At 46.2% G+C, this 24,654-nt stretch overlaps 2 protein-coding genes across 2 annotated transcripts; both read left to right on the top strand.

Moving 5' to 3' along the window:
• The first annotated feature begins 19,118 nt into the window (after nucleotides 1–19,118).
• On the top strand, nucleotides 19,119–19,832 carry LOC136834665 (general transcription factor II-I repeat domain-containing protein 2A-like). Its single transcript, XM_067097252.1, has one exon. It carries the CDS (start codon nucleotides 19,119–19,121, stop codon nucleotides 19,830–19,832), a length of 714 nt encoding a protein of 237 aa, XP_066953353.1.
• Nucleotides 19,833–20,015: 183 nt separating this feature from the next.
• Nucleotides 20,016–20,453, top strand: LOC136834664 (general transcription factor II-I repeat domain-containing protein 2B-like). The gene has a single exon (XM_067097251.1). The coding sequence runs from the start codon at nucleotides 20,016–20,018 to the stop codon at nucleotides 20,451–20,453; it is 438 nt and encodes a 145-aa protein (XP_066953352.1).
• Nucleotides 20,454–24,654: the final 4,201 nt, after the last annotated feature.

Genomic DNA, 24,654 nt, shown 5'->3' with positions numbered 1-24,654 from the left:
TTCGTTAGGCTGACGGAGGAAGCCTTGGTACAGTTCAGACAAGGTTCCTAGGAGACAGTGATCTTCCCTAGGGACCAAGCTCAGTCGGCTCTTCTGCGCACTCTGACGGAGTGGCAGGCCGATAACACTAAATTGACTCCTTTCAAGGGCAATTTCACTATGTTCGCCCTGGGTGACAGGTTGCCGACTCCTGCTTGAACAAAGTCGCTCTGGCTACAGCCCGAGTGTGCTTTGATGGCAATCCCGTTACCTCAGCTAAGGAAACAGACCCCACATCCTGGTATTCCCAGGGGTAATGAGTTTTGGACTGGACGCTCCGTCCACCTTTACTGATTGGAAAGCTGGACCCCCGATGTGCTTCAACACAGTTTAGCGAGCAGCTTCCCAGGGCTACCGGAAGCCCTGCTGAAAGAAGCGGAGTTTGATGCCCGGACTAAGCTAGCCCGGTCCTTGAACTCCGTCTGCCTCACTGAAGCCACTGCCGTCTCCTGTGCAGACGAGCCTTTCTTTCAGGTCTTGGCTAAATCCCTGTTGGCTGGCTTTCAGTCCGACCTGTTTGATTTTATCATGGCCAGGCTGGAATGCAGGAAATTTATCTTCGCTGATGCCACCATCCGTCACGAGCCTAACAAGCTCGTGAAGAAGAGCTCGATCTGGGGACCTAACCTCTTCCCTGAAGAAGAGATTACTAATGTTCTTAGGGAGGCTACTAGGGCCAACCAGAGTCTGCGCTCTCGCTGGGGCATCTCTGCCTACAAGCGAAAGACCCCAGAATCTGGCGGCCCCAGGCGAGAGGAGGCAAACGGAAGAGGAGAATAAGAGACCCCATCATCAGGCGGTAGTTCAAGCCGTCCCGGTCTCGGCAGTGGCACAGCCCTCCACCTCAAAGGCTCATCCCCAACAATATGTGCTGGTGGTTCACCAGCCCATTCCCTTGCTGCACCCTCGTATGTTGCTTCACCTTCAGCATACAATCCAACCTATGAGGGCTGTGGATTCTTTCACGGCCTTAATAGGAGCGCAAGGGGGAAGAGGTAGGGCCCCTTACAGAGGAAAGTCCAACACCACCCAAGAGGTAAGCCTGGACGTGGTAGAGGGAACAAACCCGCTCCCTCCCACTGAGAACAAACAGGTAGGTGGTCGCCTGTATTGGTTCAGGGACCAATGGACCTTCAGCCCTTGGGCACACAGCATTGTGTCCAAAGGTCTGGGGATGGAGCTGGATCAAAGACCCTCCTCCTCTGATCAGGTTTTACCAGCCACCCTCATCAATCCTACAGGATTACATCAGCAGAATTGCTCAACAAACAAGCAATAAAGAAAGTAAGGCACCTAAAGTTTCAAGGCAGGTTATTCACTGTTCCCAAAAAGACTCCGATCAGCAAAGAGTGATCCTGGATCTGTCGCATCTAAATCTCTACATAAAATGCGACAAATTTCGCATGCTTACGGTAGCTCAGGTATGGACTCTACTTCCGCGTGGAGCCGTCACCACCTCTGAAGATCTTTCAGACGCTTATTATCACGTCCCGGTTGCGCGGAACTTCTCTCCGTTCCTGGGTTTCAGACTCGGGAATCAAGCCTACTCCTTCAGGGTCATGCCTTTTTCTCTAAACATTGCGCCCAGGATATTTACCAAGCTGGCGGACACGGTAGTTCAGCAACTCCGGTCCCAGGGATATCCCATAGCAGCGTACCTGAGATGATTGGATAATTTGGGCTCCAACAGTTCTAGAATGTCAGAAGGCTACGTCCACGGTCATCAACTTCCTGGAGTCGTTAGGTTTTCAGCTGAACAGAGAGAAGTCCCGCCTGACTCCGGAGTCCCGGTTTCAGTGGCTGGGTCTCCAGTGGGATCTGTCCTCTCACACGTTATCCCTCCCGCCTCCCAAGAGGAAGGAGATAGCATCTCTCTTACCAGAAAATTTCTGAAAAACCATTCAGCATCCTGCCGGACCCAAGAAAGAACCTTTGGTCTCTTCAATTTGCCTCAGTGACGGACCTGCTCTTAAAAGCAAAATTAAAAGACATAAACAGAGTGTGGTGGAGTCAGCCAATGTCAAGCTCAGAGACAAGGTCTCCTCCATTCCCCCGAATCTTAAAATCAAGACTGCGGCCTTGGTCCTCAGTCAGAAGGCCTGTCCAAGACAGTTCCACTTCAGTTTCCCCCTCCGGCGCTAGTTGTTCACACAGGACGCTTCCCTAAGCGGCTGGGGAGGATATTCACCAAAACAAAAGTACAAGGGACGTGGTCCACTATGTTTCAGCAGTTCCATATAAACACCCTGGAAGCTATGGCGGTTTTTCTAACCTTAAAGAAAATCCGCCCCCCCAGCCGGATTCATATCAGGCTGGTATTGGACAGCGCAGTGGTAGTTCATTGCATCAACAGGGGCGGCTCCAAATCAGGTCGAGTGAACCAGGTTTGATTGCTATTTTCTCCCTGGCGAACAAGCACAGCTGGCATCTGTCAGCCACCCACCTAGCGAAGTGCGGAATGTGGTGGCAGATTCCCTGTCCAGGACTACTCTGTTGGAGACGGAGTGGTCCCTGGATCGGGAATCTTTCAAATGGATTTGCCGCCAGGTTCGGGTCTCCAAGTGGATCTGTTCGCGACGGAGAGCAACTTCAAGCTTCCTGTTATGTGGCTCCCCAACCTGGACCCCCAGGCGTATCCACGGACGCAATGACAGATAGATTGGAACAATTGGGAGAAGATTTATCTGTTTCCCCAATAAACTTGCTGCTGAAAGTATTACACAAACTCAGGACATTCAAAGGTCAACCAGCCCTGGTAGCCCCTATTGGCCGAAGAGCAATTGGTTCCCTCTTCTTCAGGAACTGGGATTGCGGAGTCTTCGGATTCCCAAGCCCAAACTGACCCAGACAGTACAAACCAAGACTGTGTCAGCTTCCTCAAGAATTCAGAATGCCCTAGTTTTATGGACTTTATAAAATTCGCAGCCCAAAAGGGAGCAAACATTGACCCTGTTAACACTCTGTTTTAGAATCAGACAAAAGAGATTCTACTCTTAGACAATATGACTCAGCAGTCAAAAATTGGCCTCCTTTCTGAAAGCATCTGAAGCCCAAATCATGACGACTAACCTAGAGTTACCTTCTTTAGATCATTGTTTGAGAAAGGCCTTGCTCCGGCCACTATTACCACAGCCAAGTCAGCCCTGAAGAAGGTATTCTATATGGCTTTAAAATTGACCTTACAGATTCCTACTTTTCATCTATTCCCAGAGCATGCACTCGTCTGAGACCAGTATCACGCCCACAATCTGTTACGTGGTTTCTCAATGATGTTCTTAAGTTAGCATCTGAGATTGACAACTTTCAATGCTCTTATTTGGATCTGTTAAGGAAGACTTTATTTCTGATTAGCTTGGCTTCAGGTGCCAGAATCTCAGAGCTATCGGCTCTCACTAGAGGTGATGATTTTGTTAACTTCCTCCCGTCCGGAGAAGTCCTCCTTTCCCATGACCCTAGATTTTTAGCTAAAAATGAAGACCCGCAAGACAGGTGGTCTCCTTGGAAGGTGGTGCCCCTTCCACAAGACCAGTCTTTATGTCCAGTTTATACCCTAAAGTCTTACCTTTTAAGAACTCCACAGTGTAAGTCAAAGTCTTTTTATCAGGGAGAAAGGTGGTACTCTTTCGATAAATGCAATAAGACAACAAATTTTGTATTTTATTAAACAAGCTAACCCAGATTCAGTTCCTAAGGTTCATGATATTCGAGCAGTTGCTACTTCTCCATTAATTACTTTCATAATATGGATTTCTCAGAACTCTCCAAATACACGGGTTGGAAATCACCTCTAGTGTTTAAACGCCACTATTTAAAAACACTCAAGCCCTGAAATTTTCTACAATAGCTGTGGGAAGTGTCATCTCCCCACCTTAATTAGTCATCTTCCTTTATCCTTCCTTTCCCCCGCCCGCCTGCCTCATTTACTTCTCTGCTTGTCCTCCTGGTTGATCATGCCTCACTGCCTTGCTCCTCATATTGATATTATATTGTCTCTGTTGAGTGGAAACTGTAATTTGACATGTTATGATTATGTTTTTTCCTTTAAAGTACTGGGCAGTTTTTATTTTGCTCCATGTACCCCATATATATATATATATATATATATATATAATATATATATATATATATATATATATATATATATATATATATATATATATATATTTTATTTAAAGATCCCCATGTTTTTATTGTTTCTTGTGTGTAGCTATAAGGTTATATATACTCTTTAGTCTAAGTAATTTTCAATTAACATTATACCCTTGTAGTCTTAAGTATTTTTGGGTTTTTCCTGCCACACTGTGGACTTGCTCAACTATATTTCGTAATGTTAAGGTTTTTTACTGTACTTTTCCAATTTAGTATTCAATTTCCCATGTGAGAGATATCCTGATTAAAACCATTTTCGTAATTTGTGTTTTTCTTCAGATTACCTTGTTTCCTCGTAGTTAGCAGTCTTGGCATGATTCTCTATCACTATTTCACCGGCTGACAAAGGACTGGACTCAGAAAAGGGATTTTGACAAAGGAAAAATCTAATTCTGAGGAAGGCCCCAAGTGTCACCCGGTTTTTCCCATGAGGCACCTTCTGCTCCCCTGTTGCACATGCCAAGCCTGGGGTCTAGCCTGGAATGAGTATAGGTGGCGCTGGTGTCGCCGAACTGGCTGGCAAGTCTATGTGTTTGCCGGCTCACCGCTCTCTTCTGGGGTTTTAACAGGAGATATCTTTCAAGTGAGACTCCGTGGTAGTGATCCTTTCACTCACCCTTTATTATACCGACGTCTTCCTTGGAGAAGACGACTCGATCTGGGGTAGCAATCCCAGCATTCCTGACAATACTCTTTTTCTCTGGTATATCTAGCATTTTATACGTTGAAATTCGTGCAACAATGGAATTTCACCGGGTGACACAGGGCCTTCCTCAGAAATAGATTTTTAGTCAAAATCCCTTTTTGTTCCTTGGTGGCGCCCGGAACAAGGGTTTATAGGTTGTCTGTCACATAGAGGTTGGTACACCGGTTGGCAGCTCCTAGAGGTCTTCAGCCCCTGAGTGGATCGCTGGACCTCTTAAGGAAAGCAGACAAAATGAGGGTGTTCATTGAAGTCAGCTTCCTTAATCCAGGTAAGGACCTTAAGTTGGTTTATTAACCCTTAAGCAAATTCCAACGATGTTGGCTGTCTCTGACCCTCCACCAAAGGTGTCAATCAGCTATATATATAAACTACCAGGTAAGTTAGATGTTTAAAAATGATATTTTCATAAAAAAATAAATTTTTGAACATACTTACCTGGTAGTTATATATAATTAAATTCCCACCCTCCTCCCCTCTAGAGACTAGGGGCATGGAAGATCTGAGGAATAGTTGGAATGGTTCCAGGTACCTGGGTAGAGGCGCACAGGTGGTTCACCTGACTACTGATCGGCAATTGCCGCGAGTTTTGAAATTCTGCCGTGACGTCAGGGACTTAAGCTATATATATAACTACCAGGTAAGTATGTTCAAAAATTTATTTTATTATGAAAATATCATTTCTGAGGGAGGCCCCGTGTCACCCGGTGAAATTCCATACTAACACGAATTTCTAGGTATAAAATGCTAGATATACCAGAGAAAAAGAGCTTTCAGGAATCCTGGGGTTACTACCCCCAGATCGAGCGTCTTGCCTAAGGAAGACATCGGTATAACCAAGGGTGAGTGAAAGGATCACAACCACAGAGCTACACTCGATAGATATCCCCATGTCAAAACCCCTCGAAGAGAGCGGTGAGCCGTTCCAGCCCCCACGCTCAGGCGTCCCCCAGGCCGGCGACACCAGCGCCACCTACATTCATTCCAGACTAGCACCACCCCAGGCTTGGCATGTGCAAGTAGGGGGCAAAGCAGGTTCTGGGAGGGTCACCGGGTGACACGGGGCCTCCCTCAGAAATAGATTTTTCCTTTGTCAAAATCCCTTTTCTGAGTCCAGCCCCATGTCAGCCGGTGAAATAGTGATAGAGAATCATGCCAAGACTGCAAACTACAAAAAATATAAGGTGATCTGAAGAAAAAAACACAAGCTATGGAAAAGGATTTAATGAATCATATCTCTCCACATGAAAAAATGATTACTAACATGAAAATACAGCAATACGACCTTAAAAGTAGAATACAAAATTAGTACACAAAACAATATAGTAGGCAAAATACATTCAATAATACAAAGATTATAAGGAGTAAATATAAACTTATATCTAAGCATAAGAGAGACATCTACAACACGAGAAAATTTATATATAATACATGGAGCAAAATAAAAACAGCCCAGTACCCCTAATACAATCAAAATCACAGCATGTCAAAATACAGTCACCAAAAAGATAATAATAAAGACAATAATAATATCAATATGAGGAGCAAGGCAGTGAGGCATGATCATCCAGAAGGGCAGGCAGAGAAGTAAATGAGGCAGGCGGGCGGGGGGGGAGGGGGATGGATAAAGGATAATTAAGGTTGGGGAATGACACTCCCCACAGCCACTGTAGAAAATTTCAGGGCTTCGAGTGATTTTAAATAATGGCGTTTAAACACTAGAGGTGATTTCCATCCCGTATATTTGGTAAGTTCTGAAAAATCCATATTATGAAAATTAGTGGAAGTAGCTACTGCACGGATATCATGAACCTTAGGGACTGAATCCGGGTTAGCTTGTTTAATGAAATACAGAATTTGTTGCCTTATAGCATTCAACGAAAGAGTTCCACCTTTCTCTCTGATAAAAAGAGGACCCGACTTACACTGTGGAGTTCTTAAAAGGTAAGACTTTAAGGTATAGACTGGGGATAAGGACTGGTCCTGTGGAAGAGGCACCACCTTCCAAGGAGACCACCTGTCTTGAGGGTCCTCGTTTTTAGCTAAAAATCTAAGGTCAGGAGAAAGGAGGGCTTCTCCGGACGGGAGGAAACTAACAAAATCATCACCTCTAGAGAGAGCCGACAGCTCTGAAATTCTGGCACCTGAAGCCAAGCTAATCAGAAATAAGGTTTTCCTTAACAGATCCAAATAAGAGCATTGTGAGTTGTCAATCTCAGATGCTAACTTAAGAACATCATTGAGGAACCACGTAACAGAATGTGGGCGCGATACGGGTCTCAGACGAGCGCATGCTCTAGGGATAGATGAAAAGTAACAATCTGTAAGGTCAATTTTAAAACCATATAAAAATACCTTCTTCAGGGCTGACTTAGCTGTGGTAATAGTGGCCGGGCAAGGCCTTTTCAAAACAATGATCTAAAGAAGGTAACTGCTAGGTTAGTAGTCATGGTTTGAGCTTCAGATGCCTTCAAAAAGGAAGCCAATTTCTTGACTGCTGAGTCATATTGTCTGAGAGTAGAATCTCTCTTGTCTGATTCTAAAAACAGAGTGTTAACGGGGTCAATGTTTGCTCCCCTTTGAGCAGCGAACTTTATAAAGTCCATAAAACTAGGGCATTCTGAATTCTTAAGGAAGCTGACACAGTCTTGGTTTGTACTACTTGGATCAGTCTGGGATTGGGAATCCGATGACTCTGCAACTCGAGTTCCTGAAGTAGAGGGAACCAGTTGCTCTTCGGCCAATAAGGGGCTACCAGGGCCAGTTGACCTTTGAATGACCTGAGTTTGTGCAGTACTTTCAACAGCAAGTTTATTGGGGGAAACAGGTAAATCTTCTCCCAATTGTTCCAGTCTATGGTCATTGCGTCCGTGGCATAAGCCTGAGGGTCCAGGTTCGGGGCCACATAACAGGGAAGCTTGAAGTTGCTCTCCGTCGCGAACAGATCCACTTGGAGACCCGGAACCCGGCGGCAAATCCAATTGAAAGACTCTCCGTCCAGAGACCACTCCGTCTCCAACGGAGTGGTTCCTGGACAGGAATCCGCCACCACGTTCCGCACCCGCTAGGTGGGTGGCTGACAGATGCCAGCTGTGCTTGTTCGCCAGGGAGAAAATAGCTACCATAACCTGGTTTACGCGACCTGATTTGGAGCCGCCCCTGTTGATGCAATGAACTACCACGGCGCTGTCCAACACCAGTCTGATATGAATCCGGCTGGGGGGGCGGATTTTCTTTAAGGTTAGAAATACCGCCATAGCTTCCAAGGTGTTTATATGGAACCGTTGAAACATTGTGAACCACGTTCCTTGTACTTTTTGTTTTGGCGAATAACCTCCCAGCCGCTTAATGAGGCGTCCGTGTGAACCACCAGCGCTGGAGGAGGGAACTGAAGCGGAACTGTCTTGGACAGGCCACTGACTGTGGACCAAGGCCGCAGTCTCGCCTTTAAAATCCGGGGATGGAGGAGACCTTGTCTCTGAGCCTGACATTGGCTCGACTCCGCCACACTCTGTTTATGTCCTTTAATTTTGCTTTTAAGAGCAGGTCCGTCACTGAGGCAAATTGAAGGGAGCCGAGGATTCTTTCTTGGGACCGGCGGGATGCTGATTTGTCTCTCAGAAATTTCCTGGTAAGGGAAGCTATCTCCTTCCGCTTGGGAGGCGGAAGGGATAACGTGTAAGAGGACAGATCCCACTGGAGGCCCAGCCACTGAAACCGGGACTCGAGTCAGGCGGGACTTCTCTGTTCAGTTGAAAACCTAACGACTCCAGGAATTTGATGACCGTGGCTGTGGTCTTCCGGCATTCTAGAACTGTTGGTGCCCAAATTATCCAATCGCCTCAGGTACGCTGCTAGGGATATCCCTCGGGACCGGAGTTGCTGTACTACCGTGTCCGCCAGCTTTGTAAATATTCTGGGGGCTATATTTAGACCGAAAGGCATGACCCTGAAGGAGTAGGCTTGTTTCCCGAGTCTGAAACCCAGGAACGGAGAGAAGCTCCGCGCAACCGGGACGTGATAATAAGCGTCTGAAAGATCGATAGAGGTGGTGACGGCTCCATGCGGAAGTAGAGTCCGTACCTGAGCTACCGTAAGCATGCGAAATTTGTCGCATTTTATATAATGATTTAGACGCGACAGATCCAGAATCACTCTTTGCTGACCGGAGTCTTTCTTGGGAACAGTGAACAACCTGCCTTGAAATTTGAGGTGCCTTACTTTCTTTATTGCTCGCTTGTTGAGCAGTTCTGCCACATAGTCCTGTAGGACTCTGGAGGGTGGCTGGTAAAACCTGATCAGGGGAGGGGGGTCCTTGGTCCAGCTCCAACCCAGACCTTTGGACACAATGCTGTGTGCCCAAGGACTGAAGGACCACTGGTCTCTGAACCAGTAAAGACGACCACCTACCTGACTGTTCTCAGTGGGAGGAAGCGGGTTTTGTTTCCTCTACCACGTCCAGGTTTACCTCTTGGGGCGGTGTTAGACTTGCCTCTGTAAGGGGTCCGACCTCTTCCCCACCTTGCACTCCTATTAAGGCCGTGAAAGAACCCACGGCCCTCATAGGTAGGATTGTATGCGCTGGTGAGGCGAACATACGAGGGTGCAGCAAGATTGAGCTGGTTGGACCAGCACGTATTGTTGGGGATGAGCCTTAGAGGTGGAGGGCTGGGCCACTGCGAGACCGGGACAGCTTGAACAACCGTCTGATGATGAGGCCTCTTGTGTCTCTGAACCGTTTACCAGACTTAGCCTGGGAGCCGCCAGATTCTGGGGTCTTCCGCTTGTAGGCTGAGAGATACCCCAACGAGCAAAAGACTTTGGTTGGCTCTAGTAGCCTCACTCAGCACACTGGCTACGTCTTCCTCTGGGAAAAGGTTAGGGCCCCAGATAGAGCTCTTCATGAGCTTGTTAGGCTCATGACATATGGTGGCCTCGGCAAAGATGAATCTCCTACACTCCAGCTTAGCCACCATAAAGTCATATAGGTCTGACTGAAACCCTGCTAACAGGGATTTAGCCAGAACCTGGAAGAAGGGCTCATCTGCACAGGAGACGGCAGTCGCTTCTGTGAGGCAGCGGAGTTCAAGGACCGGCCTAGCCTAGTCCGGGCCTCAAATTCTGTCTTTAGCAAGGCTTCCGGGAGCTTAGGAAGCTGCTCACTGAACTGAGTAGACGCACAGTAAGCGTCCAGCTTTCCCACAGTAAAGGTGGACGGGGCGTCTCTCCAAAACTCCTCACCCCCTGGGAATACCAGGGATGTGGAGTCTGTCTCCCTTAATTGAGGTAAGGGGTTGCCTTCAAAGCAAGCTCGAGCCGTAGCCAGAGCCACTTTGTTGATGCAGGGAGTAGGCAACTTATCACCTAGGGCGAACATGGTGTAGTTGCCCTTGAAAGGTGTAAGCTTGGTGTTCTCTGCCTGCCACTCCGTGAAGAGTGCGCAGGAGAGTAGACTGAGCTTGGTCCCTAGGGAAGATCACCGTCTCTCTAGGGACCTTGTCCAGCGTACCCAGGCTTCCTCCGTCAGCCTAACGAAGCCTGGGTAAGGAGGCAGGAGATCGGGAGGAAAAACTCTAGCTCCTCTAAACGTCTCGTGCCAAGACCTTCAACTGTCAAGGTGTCTTCGTGCCGAAAAACGCCAAGGGTTCCCGACATCGAAGGGAGGGAGATCAGCCGTGTCAGGGATACCATACTGCGGTTCGGCTCCGCCGGGGCGAGCCATTCCCGCCAGTATGTTATCATGGCTGTGAAGCTTCTCCGATATTTGGGAGAGCTTCGACTCGACCTCCGCCGAGAACCTCTCGAAAGCGAGTTATAAAAGCCTCAGGGTCAAAGGCAGGCTGGCGAGGAGGGCTTGGTCTTGGTGCCCTCTTACTCGCGCCTTTGCCGAGGTTCCAGGTTTGCTCCCGGAGGCTACAGGTACGGGGACCTTAGCCTTCGACGCGGGGAAAGGAGATGCTTTCCTGGAAGACGAGGACTTAAAGCCCTTCGCCTTCCATGAAGTCTTCAGCTTCAACTTGGGGACAGCTGATGGAGCCCTGTCACCCAAGGTGGAAGACTTTACAAACCCTGAAAAGGAAGATACAGAGGAAGATGGGGAATCAAAAAGGGCGCCCGCCCCCGCAACCTCACTTACCTCGCTACCTACCACTTGGTCCGGCTCTGTATTCATAGGTTCCAGGTCCAAGTCCAAGGCGGCGACGTCCTCCGACACCTCCGCATAAAGGATGTCCTCTTGGGGTGGCTGGGTCGCATCCCGGATCTGCTGGATGATGGGGTTGGCCAACTCCTCAGGAACCGCAGCAGCAACCCAGGCGCCGGGGTAAAGCAAGTCCCGCAACTTGGCGTCGAGGACATAAGGCTTCCCCGACGGTACATTTCTTCCGAACCCAGCCACCCAGGCGCGGAGAGACTCAAGGGGAGTCTTCTTAGAGGACTCGTCCGCCTGGAAGAGAATAGGCAATTAGGGTTGAACTGAAATATAAACCCGAAAACAATATAAGCACTAAACAGATATGAGGGACGTAAGAAATGGGAAAACTATATCTTACCGACTCGTCCTGGATGCTAGCGCACAGAGCGAAGCAAACCTCACAGCCGTCGGGTGCCAAACAATAAGGTCATCCAACCGGACCGCACAGCCAGCGTGGGTCCGGCACACCACATGTCCATAGGGTTGCTGGAGGAAGCGGTGCACCCGGCTCCTCACAACGAACAGTCTGTAAGTGTAAAAAAGTACATGAACCTACCACTCTAAGCAACCTAAAGCTGGTAGGCCAGGGTATTTCAACCTACTACCGGAATGCTCCGGCGGAGAGAAAAACCCCTCGTCAGAGACGGGACCACCAAGCCATAAATTAAACAGAGTGGAAGGCAAGTTACTTCCCAGTCACAGGAATACTCCGGCGGAACGGAAGGACTGAGACAACAGGGACCTACCACAAGGGCTGCCAGCAATAAAGACGGCGGAACCCCAGGGCAGAACACCGGATCTCAATTAAAACTTATAAAATAAGTGTGGTGGCGGAGTGAGAAGCTCACTCCGCCAGATAATATAAATATATATAAGATACAAGTGATGGTAACAATGAAAAAATCATATCCGGAGACCGGAGGTATCTCTCTCTCTCTCCCCCCGGATCCCGAATCTCCCCGCCAGAGAAACTAAAGGTGGGTGAGGCGACCGTCATCGCAAGGCCAAGTATAATATAAGCCGGAGTAGGCGCCAACAACCCAACCAAAGCAAATCGACGGAGAGAGGTCGAGAACAAGAGATAGAATGTTCGAAACCCGCTCGATCTTGGAGAGTGGTAAACGAAACATCAAAACAAACTCAGCGCTGCCGGGGACTAGCTCTGGGAGGGAACGAATCTCTCCACCAGAGGTAGTCCCCAACTCGGAGAAAACGCCATCTAGCGTCACCCGCACGAGAATAGGCAAGAGCTGGCCTGAGATGAGGGGGGGAGGGAGGGTTGGTGGGGTAGGGAAGAGTAGTAGGCTAAGATAGGCGAAAACAGGAGACAAGGGAAAGTAATTCACCCGCTCGACTGCAATCACACGCCACGCCAAGAGAATAATACTAGCTATGGCAGGACAAGCCTACTCCTGAGGAAAGGGATTGCGACCAAGGACTCAACACGCCGACTCCTGCCTAGACAAAGGCTAGGTCAACGCCCGTGTTAGGCTAACGGAAAGGGACAAGGGAAGGGTGGGGGAGGAAATAACAGGGAGAGAAATTCTGTGCCGAAATCCAACCAGGACCGAAAGAGAGGGGGGAAAAAAGGCAATATAGCCTAGAGGAGGCACACCCAATGAACTCTACTCCTTCGAAAAGAAGGGGGAGGACAAAGGGGTCTCACTTGCCACCCAAATAACGGCCACTGGAGGAAACAGCAACAAAACTCCCTCAACCTGATGATCCACCCCACACCTAACCTACTAGGAGGGCGGGAGGTCAAGGAAGCAATACGAGCCTATCAATATGAAAGGCAAGGGAGAAACCCACACAACAATACAATAAAAAACCATCACAAATATACACAATATACATAAAATATATATATATATATTCCAAGAATAATGTGCTCATGCGAGGTGCGTAGCCTAGCTCCGAGGAGCGGCCAGACAATCGAGCTGACGCAACAATATATATAGCACCAACGCAAGTATATGATAATAATAATAATGGTAAATAAAAATAAGACCAACATGGGAACTCATCCCGGAGGGAAACCTAGCGGGGAATGACGGGAACCCTATAGAGGGAACCCTCCAAGGGGCTCAGTCATACCAAACAAAACTCCAATAAAACACCCGCCCAGGAAACACCGCCAGGGAGAGATCCAGGGGGAAAAGATAAGTAATATAACGACAAAGAGACAACCCAAACAGAATAAACTGGAAGGGTAATCTCACGGTCGACATGGCTGGCTGGGGGACGCCGTGGCGTCATAACAACAATCTCATAAATGTGAAATACGGACTGATGCAGCCAAACTTATCGAAAAAACCCACAATAAGATGTTACTTAACTTAGAGATGGTGAAACTGCTAGAAGACATGACGAAAAAGCAGGAAAACACCCAAAATTACACAGGCACAAAAATTCTGGTGATGACGATCACGTGCTAGAAAATGGAATGAATGTAGGTGGCGCTGGTGTCGCCGGTCTGGCGGACGCCTGAGCGTGAGGGCTGGAACGGCTCACCACTCTCTTCGAGGGGTTTTGACATGGGGATATCTATCGAGTGTAGCTCTGTGGTTGTGATCCTTTCACTCACCCTTGGATACTGACGTCTTCCTTGAGAAGACGCTAATCTGGGATTCCCTGAAAGATCTTTTTCTCTGGTATATCTAGCATTTTATACCTAGAAATTCATGTTAGTATGGAATTTCACCAGCTGACACGGGGCTGGACTCAGAAATAATGTGATGAATTAAAATAGAAGAATCAGAAATAGAGTGAGGAGAATAATGGAAGTGGTAATTGGGAATAGGTTTTGTCGTTGGGTAAGGAAAGTTTCTTGGAGGCATATTATGTACTTTAGGTTCGTATTGTGAGAGGAGATATCTGAGATCATGTCTGTGGGATCTGAATCCTTGAATGTTCCACTGGAGTACAAACATTAAAGGGAATGAGATATACAATGTGATATTATAGTCGGTATAGTTGAGGTAGCTTTGTTGGATGTGGATGGACTGTCTTCAGTATGAGGTAGGGATGGGTGAGTGTCAGGAATAACAGGTAAGTCATCTGTAGAAGGGAAATCTAAAGGTAGGGAGAGATAGGAAGAGAGAGACTCGCGGGTACAGTACAACCTGGTGGTAAAGCAAGGTCTGGAATACTTTTTCTCTGTACAGAGGTCTGAGTGGAAGGTTGGGTGGGAAAGGAGACAGGTAGGGTGAAAGGTGAGGCAGGTGGAGATTCTGTGGAAGTTGGCAGGGGAGTCGGGGAAAGGATAGCGGGAGGGTTGTGGACCTCAGCAGTAGTATGATGCACAGTAGTGTATTTTGTGTGGGAGGAAGTGGGGGATGAGGTTGGGTTTGGGATCGTAATAAAGAGTTGATTTATGTAATCCTCAACGTTCTTTATGGTTTCCAGAGGAGACTTGGTTGTAAGGGTTTTCTTGGGTGGAGGGCAAACAGGAGGTAACTGGGAGAACTTAGAAAGGGATAATTTGCTGTTGGTCTTTGGAGTCGTTCCAAATTGTCTTTTATTTCTTCATGTGTGGGTTTTAAGGAGAGGAAGCTTTGGGAGTTAGGGATGGGAAAATAGGGATGTAGAAGTAGGTGTTTCAGAATTTAACACCTCAAAACAGTTGTACACTAGAGATAAGAAGAGGGGAAGAGGTGGTGGATGATGGTGCTTTAGAGGTTTGCAGTGGTTTGGCCAAAGAAAAGGGTGAGGGTAAGGAAGTATTAGAGGTGGTGGTGGATTGGGGAAATAAAGAGGAGGAGGAGGGGGGAGGGGTTGGTTGTGGTGTGATATTGGCAGTGGTTTTGCTTGTTTGCTTTGCTGTTGTCACGATCTGGGCCAGGGTGACAGTGGTAAAGCCAAGGTAGCGAGCCTCCTGTCTAGCTTCTTTCAGGGTCAATCCATGCTTGAAGCGGAGGGAGCCACCACTGATTCAAACTTGTAGAAAGGGCAACCACGGTAAAAAACATTGTTTGCCAGCACAGTTGGCGCAAATGTGCTCTTGTGAGTGGCAATTGGCTCAATCATGGGCAGGCGAGCTGCAAACAGGGCAGTGCACTTGTGATCTGCAATTTTTATATAAGTAACTTACCAAATAATTACATAGCTATTAGTTTCTACTTTATGCGGCAGTTCAAAATTCAAAATTCGCAGTAGCACTCTTTTGTTTTGGGTGTAGGTAGACTGCCCTGCCCACTTTCGGGGAAGAATAGGTACAACATAGCTAAAAAGCTCAATTCGTTTCTGCCAGTCAATGACTAAACATTGGTTATTGAGCAGCTCTTGTTTGTTTTCACCAGATGGTTGGATATTTTCTTCATTTGGTGAAGTACTCTTTGTTTTTTTGTAGCGTTCAGCTGTTGATTAGTTTAGCTAATATTCAGTAAAATTTATCGATTGTGACTTTCCTGATTTGGACTTTTTGACTAATCATATCAGACTCTAGTTTGTCTAGCGTTAAGTATTGCAGCAAAGGCTGCAAGACTAGACTCACTGGCTAAGTTTGACACTCATACTGTCTGTAGCTCTTGTAGGGAGCAAATTTGCTCATGTGATCTTAATTGAAGAATGTAAGGATTGGGATAAGGGGAAGTGGAAGACTTTGGAAGATAAATTGCAATGTGACCGACTGAGAAAGACAACTGCTAGGGCTGAAGCTGAGAATTCCGCTAGTTCGGTTAATTCCCCGGGAGTTGATATTGCTGCTTTGCCTATCGCTTCAACACCTGTGACCACCTTTTTCCCTATCTCCAGTCCTCCGACTTTTCCTGTTACTTTGTTACCTGGCTCTCATTCTTCTGAACCCATTGCCATTGACAGCTTAGAAGCACGTGTGGATCAGAAACTTAAATTGTTGGTCAATACCATTTCCCAGATAAGGAATTCTGTGAAAATCCTAATGGACAAATTTAATGGTGTTGGTGCAGTGTCAAGTGCGGTGTTAGTGGAAGGGGTGGCTACTTGTCCCACCGATGCTCCTAGACCAAGGTCCCTGCTAAACTCCCCTTGTTCACTTGGGAGGAAGCAAACTGGCAGTCCAAGGGAGGTCACTGGGGTTTGTCCATGAGTAGCTGCTTCATCAACCAAGCCTGTTGTCCATAAGTCCCAGGATTTGGAGGACTGCCACTGGAAAGGCATCCGATTGGATGTCCATACCTTATCATCTAGTGATTTGGACTCACATGGGCCAAAAAAACGCAGTGGACATGTTGCCAAGGTTTTAAGGGCGGGCGCTTCGTTGGAAGTTGACTCGGCCCCTGCTTGTAAGCAAGCTATAGAGAGGGACCACAGCCCGCTCCCTTTGTGTAGTTTTTGAGTCTCTGTTCAAGCTTCTCACACCCAGTCAGTGTCCACCGAGTGCCATTACTCCAAAAGAGTGTATGCCAGCCCAGTATATCGACATAGAGTGTCCGAGTGCCCATACTCCAAAAGTGTAGTGTATGAGCGCCCAGTAGGGAACCATTCTGTGTCTGTGCGCCCTTTGTATGAACGCCCAGTGTCCAAGCACCCATTGTATGGGCGTTCAGTGTCCGCACTTCCAGTTCGTGGGCACCTGTTGTTCAAATGTTCTGAGTTGGAAGGTTCAGTGTATGGACGTCAGGTGTGCGAGCGCCCATCGCATGAGCACCCAGAAGCCGAGTGCCCATCATATCGGCACCCAGTGTCTGAGCTACAAGTTCCCGACTGCCAAGTGTCCTCTAAGAGTGTCACGGCTTCTTGGTGTTCTGTGTCCGTTCAGTCAGTGAGCGGGCATCCAGTGTCCGAGCATCCAGTGTCAATGGGCGCTTCCGTTGATGTTTGTCTACCTGTCAGTAAGCATGCGGTATGACAGGTAGGACAGCCAGTTACTTGACATATCAGGTGAGTTACCTTCTGTTGTGGAAGACCCATTGTTGGCTCCTATTCAGCGCCGACTTGGTAATATCCTGAGCTTGGTTCAGAAACCAGCCCCTATGGTTCAGGACCCTGCGGACCCTCCGATGTCGCCTATTTCCTCTGACGAGGAACCAGTGGAAGAGGAACAACCAATGTCAAATTGTTCGGCTCTTTTGCGATATTTCTTGGTGTGTTATCCTTCATTCTTCTCTCCAGCCACCCCGTCTTCTCCAGGCTCAGCCTTTTTGATGTGGCAACCTGCAGGAACTTACAGATTACCATGCATGGTTCTGTCCTCTTCCTCTAGCAAAGCCTTTGCCCGCATCGATGACTGGTTGTCGGAGAAGGGGGATGTCAGGAAAGCAGTTTTCTGTACACCTCCCTCTCGATTGATTCGGCAGAAGTATCTGTCATACGCAATTGGAGAAGCACCTTCCTTGGGGGTTTTTACCTCCTCTCAAGGGGACTTCTCCAGTCTCATAAAGACTTCACGTTGTTAAGCATTCTCCATTGCAAGGATCCTTTTCACTGCGTCAGAGCTGAACCATCTTATTAAAGATATTTTCAAAGTCTTCGAGGTCCTCAGCTTCCTCGATTTGACGGTAGGGGCTTTAGCAAAGAAGATAGAGGACTGCGCCACATTTCAAGATAACTTCGCTTCAGATTGGTTGGGGGTTCTAGCTTGCACTGATAGAGCAGTGAGAGACGGCGCCCAAGAGTTGACGACCATCTTTACCACCAGAGTTCTGAAGAAATGAGTTTTGTGGTGCTTGTTTACTGCTAAGGGAGTCACTCCTTCTCACCGTTCCTCTCTCCTGTTTGCTCCTTTAGACAGGACCAGTTTATTCTCGCAAGAGACCCTGGAACAAGTAATGGCCAAACCCCAGAAGAAATCAATATAGGACCTTCTCGCACAGTCTGCCAAGAGGACTAGGATCCCAGCACGAGCTCCTTCTACTGCCACAACTGCCAGGATGTCTTCTCCGTTGTCACAACAGCCCTTTTGAGGTGCTAGAGCAGGGGTGGGCAAACTTGAACCACTGGGGGCATGTAAGGACTCCAAATATTGAATATTGAATGTCCAAAAGGATTTTATAACCAGTATTTTAAAATCGGAATGTGAGTGTCGGAAAATTGTTCTCGCTCACTCTATTTCTTTCCCTGCCCTTTTCTTACGGACAAAATGGCTATTCTCTTGCCTGACCTCTTCTTTATCTCTTTCTCTCTGCTTCTTTATCTCTCTGTCTCTCTATCTTGCATTTTTTCTCTATTTTATTTGCATCCTTTCTCACTCATTATTTTTGTTTAACCAGACGGAAATAGATTTTTTCATGATTTTAATTTTCTTATTCTATTTATTTATTTATTCATTTTTTAATCTATAATTTGGCCATCGTTGAATAAAGATGCAGCTCGGCATCTGGGATGGGCGTATATTCCCACTGCGTGAAGTGGAGCGTGTATCGGGACACGTTTGCTACCAGTGGCCAGTGGGATTAAATCTCGATGGGGTTGCCCAAAACGTTTTGGTCACGTTGTAACTTTGTTACCGCGTAAGGATTTTATTGCCTTATATTCAATCATTTCAGTGTCCTGGCAGATTCCAGAGAGAGAAGAGGCTGGACATTTTATTTCAGCACAGCTTTTATTATCTTTCAAACTTTACCCAAAATGAGTGATTCAGAAGCCATATAAAAGCGAAAAATTGAAGACGAATGCAGAGTATTTAACAAAGAGTGGACTGAAAGGTATTTCTTTACTGACATCGGAGTTAAATCTGTATGTTTGATTTGTCATGATACAGTTGCTGTTTTCAAGGAATACAATTGGAAACGGCACTTTCAAACCAAGCACACCAACTTTGGAAGCAATTTATCAAAGCAAGAACTGCAAAAGAAGGCAACTGATCTGATGAAAAGTTTGAAGCAACAACAAAATGTGTTTGAAAAAACTTCATCTTTACAAAGGAATGCGACAAAGGCAAGTTTTGTATTGGCAAATAAAATTGCAAAGCAAAATAAGTCATTTGCAGAAGCAGAATTTATTAAAGATTGCATGGTTGATGCTGTCAGTGTTGTGTGTCCTGAAGTCATATCAAAAGTGGAAGCCATATCTCTGTCATGAAGAACTATTGTTCGTCGCATAGATGCAATTGCAATGAATATTCAAGAACAGGTGTTAACAGCCAGTGTTAGTTTTCAGTGGTTTTCTATTGCTTTAGATGAGAGTAATGACATTCAGGATACTGCCCAGGTACTCATTTATATCAGAGGAATTGACGAAAACTTCGAAATTACAGAGGAATTGTTATCTATGGAGTCTCTCAAAGACACTGTTACTGGAAAAGATTTATACAATAGTGTCATTAACAGTCTAATCAGGTCTAGATTAAGCCTGGATAAATTGGCAAGAATTACAACTGATGGTGCTCCTTCACTCATAGGCAAACACTGTGGCCTTGTGACCTTGATGAATGATAAAATCAAAGAAGATTTTCCATCGCACAGTGTGTTGTCTTTTCACTGCATCATACATCAAGAAAGCCTCTGTAGATCATCTTTTAAACTCAAACACGTTATGGATCCAGTGGTGCGTGCAGTGAACTTAATAAGAGCACGGGGACTGAATCACAGGCAATTCCGAAGCTTCTTGGAAGACATCGAGGCTGATTTTACTGATGTGCTGTACCACACAAATATCCGATGGTTAAGTATGGGGAAAGTACTGAAGAGGATGTGGGACGTTAAAGAAGAGGTTGTCATGTTTTTTAATATGAAAGACATTTCTTGTGACTTTTTAAGGGAAATGGAGTGTGACGAATGGGTTTGTGATTTTGCATTTGCTGTAGACATTATGCAAAAAGCTGAATGAGTTAAACACAAAACTACAAGGCAAAGGTTTATTTGCACATGAATTGTATGTGGAAGTGAAAGCGTTTCAGTCGAAACTTCAACTTTTGCCAAGCAGCTTAAAGAGCAAAACTTTGTTCATTTTCCTCTGTTGAAAACACGAACTGTTACACAAGCACTATCAGACAAATACAGTTCCCAGTTGATGGCTATAAGAGATGACTTTATCAGAAGATTTGCTGATTTCAAGGCAATTGAAGGGGAGTTTGATTTGCTCAGCTCACCTTTTGCCTGTGACATTGAAACAGCTGCTGAAGAACTGCAGGTAGAACTGATTGATTTGCAAGCCGACAACTCTTTAAAGAGGCTCTTTGAAAATAAACCACTGGTCGAGTTTTATGCATCTCTGCACTCAGAAAAGTTTAAAAATCTGAAAAATTTTGCAAGAAAGATGTTTGTGATATTTGCATCAACTTACATATGTGAGCAGACTTTTTCTATATTGAAAGTTAACAAGTCAAAGAACAGGTCACTTCTCACAGACTCGAATCTTCAGTCAGTGTTAAGAATCAGTACAAGCAACTTGACACCTAATTTCAACAAACTGGTAAATGAATGCAGTCAGTTGCATCATTCTCACTGAGTCATTTTGATCCTTCTGTTGCTCAGTTGCTGAGCTACTTTGTTTGTCTAATAAATATTTATGTTTCATGTGAAGTTACTGCTTTAAAATATCAATAAAAATATTTCTTGTCTTTAAATTGAGTTACTTTGTTTTCAAACAAATATGCTTCATGTGAAGTTTCTCCCTAAATATATAAAATATATTTTTTTTTTAGTTAATTTATATGTTTATCTTGAAGTTCTACTCTAAATTATTGATTAATAAAAATATATTATTTTTCTATTTCTTAAACAGAGTTACTTTGTTTTTTTTTTTAAATAAATTTTTTTTTTCTAAATAAATGCGTTTCATGGGAATCCTCTAGTCTACAGTACTTTAAAATGCTAATAAATGAAAATTTATTGCATTTTCGCTTTGAAAACCATATATTTTGGCTATTTTAGATATCAATTATACTGGAAAATATACTATGCGGCCCAGTAAAATTTTATTTTTTTTAATGTGGCCCTTACACTGAAAAGTTTGCCCACCCCTGTGCTAGAGGTTGCTTCCAGTCCCGTCCTAGTACCAACCTCCAGACGACATGACCTGTCAAGAAGGCTACCAGCAAGTCTGCCCCTCGCAAGCGAGTTACCTGTCCTCTGTGTTCCAGTGGGAGCAAGACTCCTTCACTTTTGGAGCAGTTGGAAGACCAGGAGTGTAGAGCCGTGGGTACTAAAGGTCTTGAAAGAAGGCTACTCAATCCCTTTCAGGGAGAAACCTCTCTTAGTAACCTCTCCCATCAGCTTAACAGCCTACTCGGTAAGCTCACAGAAGTTTTCGGCCCTGCCTCGGGAAGTTTCAGCTCTACTCCAGAAGCAAGCCGTGGAGGTGGTCGAGGGTATAGGCACAGAAGGGTTCTACAACTGCATCTTCATCATTCTCAAGTCATCGGGAGGATGGAAACTTGTCCTGGACGTCAGTGCTCTGAACTTCTACATTCAAACCATGAAGTTCAGAATGGAAACGAGCCAGTCGGTCCTGTCAGCCATCCACCAGGGAGACTGGATGGTCACGATCGACATGCAGGATGCATACTGTACTTCCATGTTCAAGTTCACCCAGATTCCAGGAAGTATCTGAGGTTCCTGTTCCAGGACAGAGTCTTCCAGTTTCGGGCACTGTGCTTCGGCCTCTCCACGCCCCCTGAAGTTTTTACATGGGTTCTTGCCTCTCTGGCAAAATGGTTGCATCTGATGGGGATACACGTATCCCTTTATCTTGACAACTGGCTCCTAACCTCCCCCCCGAGATCTCACTGCATGGAGGACCTTCAGAAGGCACTTCGACTCGCTCAAGATCTAGTATTGTTACTAAATTTTAAAAAGTCACAATTAGTCCCAACTCATTCGATTCTATATTTGGGGATAGTGATAGATTCTCTGAATTTTTGGGCTTTTCCATCCCAACAAAGGATTCAAAATTGCCTCAGGAAAGTCCGGGACTCATATCTCGCCCATCCTGCTCAGCCAACGCATGGATGAGTCTTCTGGAAACCCTTTCTTACATCAAGAAATTTGTTCCATTTGGCAGGTTGCACACCAGAGTGTTGCAGTTTTACCTCAGGGCCAACTGGTGCAGGAAGGTTTTCCTGGACTCGTTTGTCTTCAGCATCACCATGAAATCAAGGAGGACCTTCGGTGGTGGCTGGTGAAGGACAGATTTGCGACAGGGAAGTCTCTGTCTCCAATGAGTCCCGACCTAATGTTGTACTCAGACACTTCAGATCTGGGTTGGGGGCTCTCCTCCACGGCATGGAGGTTTCAAGAGCATGGTCTCCAATGGAAAGGAACCTTCACATCAGTGTGAAAGAGTTGAAAGGAATATATCTACCCCTTCAGTGTTTTGCAGCAGAGACCTTCAACAGGACAGTGGCGGTCCATTTGGACAGCATGACCGGCCTGGCCTACATCAGGAACCAAGAAGGGACTCATTCATTTTCGCTCAATGAAGCAGCCAAGGACTTTCTTTTGTGGGCACTAAACAACGGGACCTGCGCTGTGACCCACTTTATCCAGGGCAAGATGAATGTCCTTGTGGACGAATTGAGTTGTGGCAAGCAGGTTCTACCGACGGAGTGGACACTCAATCCACAGGTGTGCACTGACCTGTGGAGGCTTTGGGGAAAGCCATCAATAGACATGTTTGCGATGGCAAGAAACCATTGTCTACCTCTGTATTGTTCCCCTGCTCCGGATCCTGAGGCGACGCATGCCATGCTGCAGGATTGTTCGGATCTCGATGTATATGCCTTCCCTCCCTTCAGCATGGTGAGGGAGGTACTGAAGAAGTTCAGCACCCACAGCAATGCTTCAGTGACCCTAGTTGCTTCCTTTTGGCTGCACAAAGAGTGGTTTCTGGATCATCTAGGTCTGCTGACGGATTTCCCAAAACTACTTCCTCAGAAGAGAAATCTCAAACAGCCACATTTTCACAGATTCCATCTAGGGTTATCCACTCTCGCTCTGACAGGATTCACACTGTCAGGGAGCTTGTTAGAATGAAAGGATTTTCAAGGAAAGCTGCAGAAGTTATTGCAAAGTGTAGGCAACAATCTTCTGCTGCAGTCTACCAAGCCAAGTGGGCAGTCTATTGGAGTTGGTGCCAAGAGCGGAATATCTCTTCTTCTCAGACATCTGTAGCCCAAATTGCAGATACTTGTAAGAGACCGCATCGCGGTCTCTTTCGAGCCCACGTGTGTGCATCATCCATCGGAGGGAATGACAAAAACAAGAGCATCCCGTTTTCTCTCTCTCAAGGAACGCAACTTCTACCATACAATATTTCCGTCTGTTTCTCCCTAACCATTGTTGCCTCGATTTATGTACAATCACCACTACTTGTATTGCCATGCAAGCATTGGAATCATGTACTTATAATGTTCCACTAAATCTTCTGTATCAAACTGTATGTTTCTGTTTGTGAAGACACCAAACGTCTCACCATTTCACATATATTATGCTACTGCATTGTATTCGTTAATCTGTCTCGAATCTCATGCAATTGGACATATGTGGAATTTCCTGGCCTTTCCATTGATATATGTTTTATCATTGTACGTTTATTATGTCTCTCGCAATCACCATCTGTTTGTCTGCCGACAAATACAGATGTCCGAAACATTACCTCTGTTTTGCCCTGTCTGTGTGTAGAAACTACTTTGCGGCTCGCACGAACCAATAAAACTTCAAAGATTCTGTACATTCATTCAGTAAGGAACCACCAATAAACCAGACAGCACCCAGCCAGTATGTCACTCTATACCATCCTTACACTGGTGACCCTGGAGTGACCAGCGAAGGAGCCGATGGCAGACATACGACCCAAGATGACGACCCACGCACCAACGAACCCTTCATCGCCTCCCCGCTTTCAGCTGTTCCCTAGTGCTCAATCGATGTCCGACCCTCCTAGATTACCCACCCCACCACAGGAACCCAAGATGCCTCCTCCAGGCAGCCTGCCACCGCTCCCGAACTCGTACTGGACGACCTGACCAACGAAGGAGTGATGTACCCTCAACCCGCTACCGTCCTCCTCGAGTTCCTGCTGGTTGGCGCTGCCCTTCAGCCTCCTACCCTCCCAAAGCCCAAGCCCTTCACGCCCAAGACGGTTTCTGCATCGATGCCTTGCTTTTTGGGGGGAGTATTGTAAAATACCACATTGCGGTCTCTTTTGAGCGCACGTGTGCGCGTCATCCATCAGAGGGAACAAGACAAAAACAACAGCATCCCGTTTTCTCTCTCTCAAGGAACACAACTTCTACCATACAATATTTCCGTCTGTTTCTCCCTAACCACTGTTGTCTCGATTTATGTACAATCACCCCTACTTGCATTGCCATACAAGCATTCGAATCGTGTACTCATAATGTTCCACTGAATCTTCTGTATCAAACTGTATGTATGTTTCTGTTTGTGAAGACGCCAAACATCTTGCCGTTTCACATATATTATGCTACTTCACTGTATTCATTAATCTGTCTCAAATCTCATGCAATTGGCCATATGTGGAATTTCCTGGCCTTTCCATTGATATATGTTTTATTATTGTATGTTTATTATGTGTCTCACAATCACCATGTGTTTGTCTGCCGACAAACACAGATGTCCGAAACATTACCTCTGTTTTGCCCTGTCTGTGTGTAGAAACTACTTTGCGGCTCGCACCAACCAATAAC

The sequence above is a fragment of the Macrobrachium rosenbergii genome, chromosome 54 (genome assembly GCF_040412425.1).
Source record: "Macrobrachium rosenbergii isolate ZJJX-2024 chromosome 54, ASM4041242v1, whole genome shotgun sequence".
Lineage (NCBI taxonomy): Eukaryota > Metazoa > Arthropoda > Malacostraca > Decapoda > Palaemonidae > Macrobrachium > Macrobrachium rosenbergii.
Note: the sequence above shows the minus strand (reverse complement) of the source record. Positions and strands in the feature narration are given on the sequence as shown.

Coding starts and splice junctions, on each gene's coding strand:
- LOC136834665 (XM_067097252.1), top strand. CDS start 19,119: ATGAATATTCAAGAACAGGTGTTAACAGCCAGTGTTAGTTTTCAGTGG.
- LOC136834664 (XM_067097251.1), top strand. CDS start 20,016: ATGGCTATAAGAGATGACTTTATCAGAAGATTTGCTGATTTCAAGGCA.